We start from the raw sequence: 4991 nt of genomic DNA, 5'->3' as shown, positions 1-4991 counted from the left end.
CTGTTTTTGTTAAACATTTTTTTTTCTCTATCACTTGTAGAAAAGCTGAGTCTCAGTGCTGTAAATAGAAAATGTAACGCACTGGTTCCCATATACATATACATATATATGGCAACCGCTACTACAGCGGTATGTCTACGGATTACAACGTTAAAATCAAGGGTTCAATTCTTCTCGGTGGGCTCACCAAATAGCCCGATTTGGCTCTACTAGAAGGAAACACACAACCATATATATAACTAACGATTAACAGTATATTAATGAATTTATCACACACAAGCGTTCTTGGCATTTCAATAACTTACGCTTGCTTGTTAGGTATCTAGATATTCTATGCATTAGAAACAAATATTTGTAAAAGAAAAAAATATATTCATCACAAGATACCGATTATTTCTTGTAACGTTTCACATCTTTCAAGTAAATCGTTAAAGGACTTCAATAATTTCTTACCATAGTTATTCCAGATATAACGTTCATAAAACTTTGTTTACGTATTCCATGAACTTTTCAAAAGAATATTTTAATTTAAACTACATACAGTTTAATATCATTACTGATCACAAGGTACAGTTATTTCTGGAATATTTTAAATTTTCATCCAATCAAAGAATGTATGTGTTTGAAGTAACTAAACCATTCTCTTTTCTTCTCCCTGCACTTTGAATGTAGAGACTGATATAAGAGAATAGTAACTGTAACCTTCAAACATCGACAAATAAAACATTTTACTCTACATATCTGCCTACTACTACACATTATTGCACCATGTAACTACAACCACACATCAATCTCTTAGTATACCACGTGCTTCTCCATATCATAGATCTAAATGTTGTTTGCACTAAAGTCCTGAATCAAGGATTCCAGTCGCGCATGCACTTGAACATTTCCCTGTATTCGCTGAGTGCCCTAGGGTGGTTATGTAAGTATCACGTGTCTGTTTTAGAGTGGTTTGCCAGTTTTGACCGAGTTAGGACTTAACTTTTTATCTACAGAAATGTATCCTGTCAAAGTGTAAGACAACTCGAGTGGCTGAAGCCAAATACCATTTCTCGAGCTATCCGCACAGTAAATGGAATAATGGCGAACCTAAATGATGATGTTTTAACTTAAGGCATAGTAGCGAGCGTATTTGTAATTTTATTGTGGGCGTTACCTTGCAAACTTAAAAAAATAAAACAGCAAATACTTGCTGTCATTATTAATAGGTATGTGTCACAAAGCATAGAGAAGAAATTAGTCGTTTTTAAAGAAAATTATTTTCTCATATGATCACGTTGGTTTCTTATGATCCACGTTTAAAAACGCAAGGAAAAGGTTTGATTAGAGTCCTAGAGATTGGTGTCGGTTCTGGTGTAAATCTCAAATATTATCCAATATGGTGCAGATTAATATGTGTCGAACATAACCCGTATTTTGAAACCTATTTTAAGAAGAATAGCGAGAAATTTCGACATATTCACGTGGAATAGTGTGTGCGCGCGGTGGCAGAAAACATGGCCGAAAGATCTGAGAACAGTGTGGAAGTCGTTGTGTCAACTTGTGTTTTGTGTTCTGTGATGAAGATTCAGGACGTTCTGCACGAGATCAAGAGAGTACTTGTACCTGTAAGTAGTAAAAACAAGAAAATAGCTGTGGAAATGCAGAATTGCGGTTTCCATTTCTAGTATTTCTTAACAGTTTCACAGTAAAACTGTTTAAATATTGCATAATAATACTAATACCTTACGTGTACTTTAACCAACACAACTTCTCATTTATATTATTTGATTTCTGTAACTCGAACGAAAACATTGTATGGATAAGGTGGATAAACAAAAAGTATTCTGAACTAAGTTTACACATCTTAATACTAAAACAAAGTTCGTGATCAACAGTAGCTCATCGCAGGGCATTCAGGAAGGCTTATAACCCTAAAAGTGAATTTTGATATTCATAGTGGGCACAGCACAGATAACTCGTTATGTAACTTTGCACTTAACAACAAACCAGTCTTGCCTGTTTTAGTCTTTACTGCGTGACTGCAAAGGTACGATTATAAGTTAGATATTGAGAAGTCCTCTATATTGGGCATTTTCTCTGCTTATATACGTTTGGACTTGCATGATCCCCTTTTTTATTAATAGTTTATGTAGAAGTCGTGGATACGGTTGATAATATTGAACAAATTCATAAAATGTATGTGACAAATATATGTTTCTTCGAGTTTAAATATATTATGTTCTGAGCTATACAAATACATCTAGAATAATGGCTTCTGTTAATCACTAAGAATGCGGAATACACTAAAAAAATCGTTCCTTTTAAAAGCTAATAAAATCAGAATGGAATAGTTAGCTTGGAAATACATTTTTATCTTTAGAGCTAAGTATATAGTAACACAATGAACTCTCTATACTGTACCTACCACAGGGATGTGAGACAGGTTTTAAACTTGAGTTTTCAGGCTTAACGTTGAACCGCTGAGGTTCTTATTCATTGTAATAATTATAATCAAAGCTTCAACAATGTGTACACGTAAAACGAACTGAAAATTTATTTTTCCTGCATATGACGTAATTAAATGAATAAATCATACACAAACAAAATGTAGGTTTTTTTACAGCTTACACCTTTTATGGTTTGTCTGCAACATGCTATACATTGATATTGTGTATGTTTGGTGGTTATTGTTTTATCTACGTTGAAAATGAAAATGATTATTTTGGATACCCTTTATCATTACTGTTTACAAACTTACAAGCTCAAGAAAAGGGCACAACTATAGATTCTAATTATCTACATAACTGAACTTCTCGCAATCTTGTTAGAACCCTCGTGTAAGGCGTTTGACAATTCTTCTGACACCTGCACCTGGAATCCCTGTGATAACAAGTTCAGATAACAAAGAAAATACTTCAGCTCAAAATAACACCAGGGTAATAACCTTAAATGATCTATTTTACAATATTAAAATGAACCAGAACGTTCAGAAAAATGATTCACTTTTATCAAGCATTTCAACAACAAGACCACAAACCTACATCTGAAACTTAAAGAAACGAAAAACTTGTGGGAATATAAGAGTACTTTCGAACTTTAAATGTTTCCATTCGCCTTTAACGATTTGAAATACATAATAAACTAGCAGTAATTAGTGGGATTAATTGCAATATTGAGAGTGTTTTCTAGTAACGTTACTCTTTTCTTATCAGGGATCTTGTTACCAAAACAAACTATGGACCCTTATATAAGTTGATGCGTACATCATTTAGAAAATATACTTAAAAACGCCGATTGGTATTTGAGACTCAGCTTTAATTTTGCGCCCGGTGGAAAAGCATTAATTCTATGAAATTACAACGTTAAAATTAGTATTCGATTACCGGTAGTGGACATAGTAAATAGTCCAATATGGTTTTGCTAAACAACAACCAAAGTATTTTAGGGTTAAAAGGTTAATATATCAAAACAAACATTTACAGAGTGGACAAAATTTGTTGTTAAACACCCTAGAATGTCTCCGTGTGAATGTTGCATAGTTCCAGTAGTCATCCACTATAACCGTACTGTTATATCTTATGATATAATTCGTAATTTCTAAATTAAGGATAACCAATAAAGATTGCCTTTTAGTAGCATTGTTCAATAAAGTAAGAAAACATTTGTAAAACATAAAATAATTTTCCAAGAGGTAATCATGCTATTGTATGTCTATTTGTGAAAGTTATCAAAGCTTACATGGCTTACCACCAGAGAAAGTATTACTGCTCTGAAAATGATTGGTAAATAAAAAAAAAAAACAATGTTTATAATATGTTGCTGGTTTTATTGGTTACCCTTAACCTATACATATATAGTGAGAAACTTACATGCTACTGCTGTGTGTTTCAATCTCGTGTAGTAATATAATATTTATTATGAACTTATTTTATACATTTGAAAATGCAAATTGTAATTACTTACAACTGTACTTGTTGTTGTAATTGATTTATTTTTGGTTTTATTTGTTTAGGGATTCTAAATTACTGTTGTTGTTTTTCAATATTAGTATTTATTTGCTAAGTAGGGAGGGAAATTTCTTTATTTTGAACATATCGGGTATGATCGTAAAACTTGGAAACGTTTCGCTCAAATGATTATGGAACTGTTATGGACGTTTATTTTTGAAAACTGCCACCTAACCTCAGAAACAGCAGTTTCTGTAAGAAAAGTAGGATTTACCGACGTTTCTCAAAGTGTGATTGGCATAGAAGGATCATGTTTCCTGTGTCGGCGTCATGTAGTTGGTATTGCTACTAAAGGATTCCTTTGGTCTGGAAGTTATGGTTATTGTGACCAGTTGGCAACAAAAAGGTTTAATTATTAATTACTAATATAAAATCTGATGATTTTATTTTGTGTTCTATTTAGCTTAAGAAGAATGCAAAGTCCTTTCCAAGTAATCAAAGCGCTTCATTTCTTCGAATAACATTTCATACTTTATGCAGTTAGGTAAGTAATTTAACCAAGAAATCGTCCTAACTTTATAGTGACACTAATAGGACAATATAGTATATATAACATACACTGTAAACATTTGTATCTAGCATTACAATAGGACACCCATCAAAATAGTTCTGCAAAAGAATAGTACCAATTTCCATTGAAGAAATGCTGTCATTAACTATCTTTTAAAACAGATTTTGAAAATTGAATTAGAAACTTAGCCAGACAATAATATTGATAACACATTAAGAAAGTTTAATCACAAAATCCAACTTTTTACAGAATCTACATGTTTAATAAAAACCAAAGGTTGAAAAGAGGATTAAAAGTACACATTGTAATCTAAAGTTTTTGTTATTTTTTCTATAAAAAACATCTTAAAATATGAATAAATTGTAACAGAAACATATGAAACATAAATTTATTATACCATCAAGCTAAAACAGATACTTGAGAATAATATTATAAATATTATGTCAATTTTCTGCACGAAGAATTTTGTGAAAGGAATTTTTAAATAA

General features: G+C 31.8%; 1 protein-coding gene across 1 annotated transcript; it reads left to right on the top strand.

Annotated features, from left to right (window-relative positions):
* The first annotated feature begins 1470 nt into the window (after positions 1 to 1470).
* Positions 1471 to 4351, top strand: LOC143228597 (thiol S-methyltransferase TMT1A-like). The gene is made up of 2 exons (XM_076459822.1): positions 1471 to 1610; positions 4052 to 4351. The coding sequence occupies exons 1-2, from the start codon at positions 1500 to 1502 to the stop codon at positions 4349 to 4351; spliced, it is 411 nt and encodes a 136-aa protein (XP_076315937.1). The 5' UTR covers positions 1471 to 1499.
* Positions 4352 to 4991: the final 640 nt, after the last annotated feature.

This window comes from Tachypleus tridentatus, chromosome 10 (genome assembly GCF_004210375.1).
Source record: "Tachypleus tridentatus isolate NWPU-2018 chromosome 10, ASM421037v1, whole genome shotgun sequence".
NCBI classification, from domain to species: Eukaryota; Metazoa; Arthropoda; class Merostomata; order Xiphosura; family Limulidae; genus Tachypleus; species Tachypleus tridentatus.
This window is presented reverse-complemented; position numbering and strand designations above follow the sequence as displayed.

Bases quoted from the DNA above. Each gene is read 5' to 3' on its own strand.
- LOC143228597 (XM_076459822.1), top strand. From the start codon at position 1,500: ATGGCCGAAAGATCTGAGAACAGTGTGGAAGTCGTTGTGTCAACTTGT. The intron at 1,611-4,051 runs GTAAGTAGTAAA...TTTGCTAAGTAG, and splicing joins TCAAGAGAGTACTTGTACCT to GGAGGGAAATTTCTTTATTT.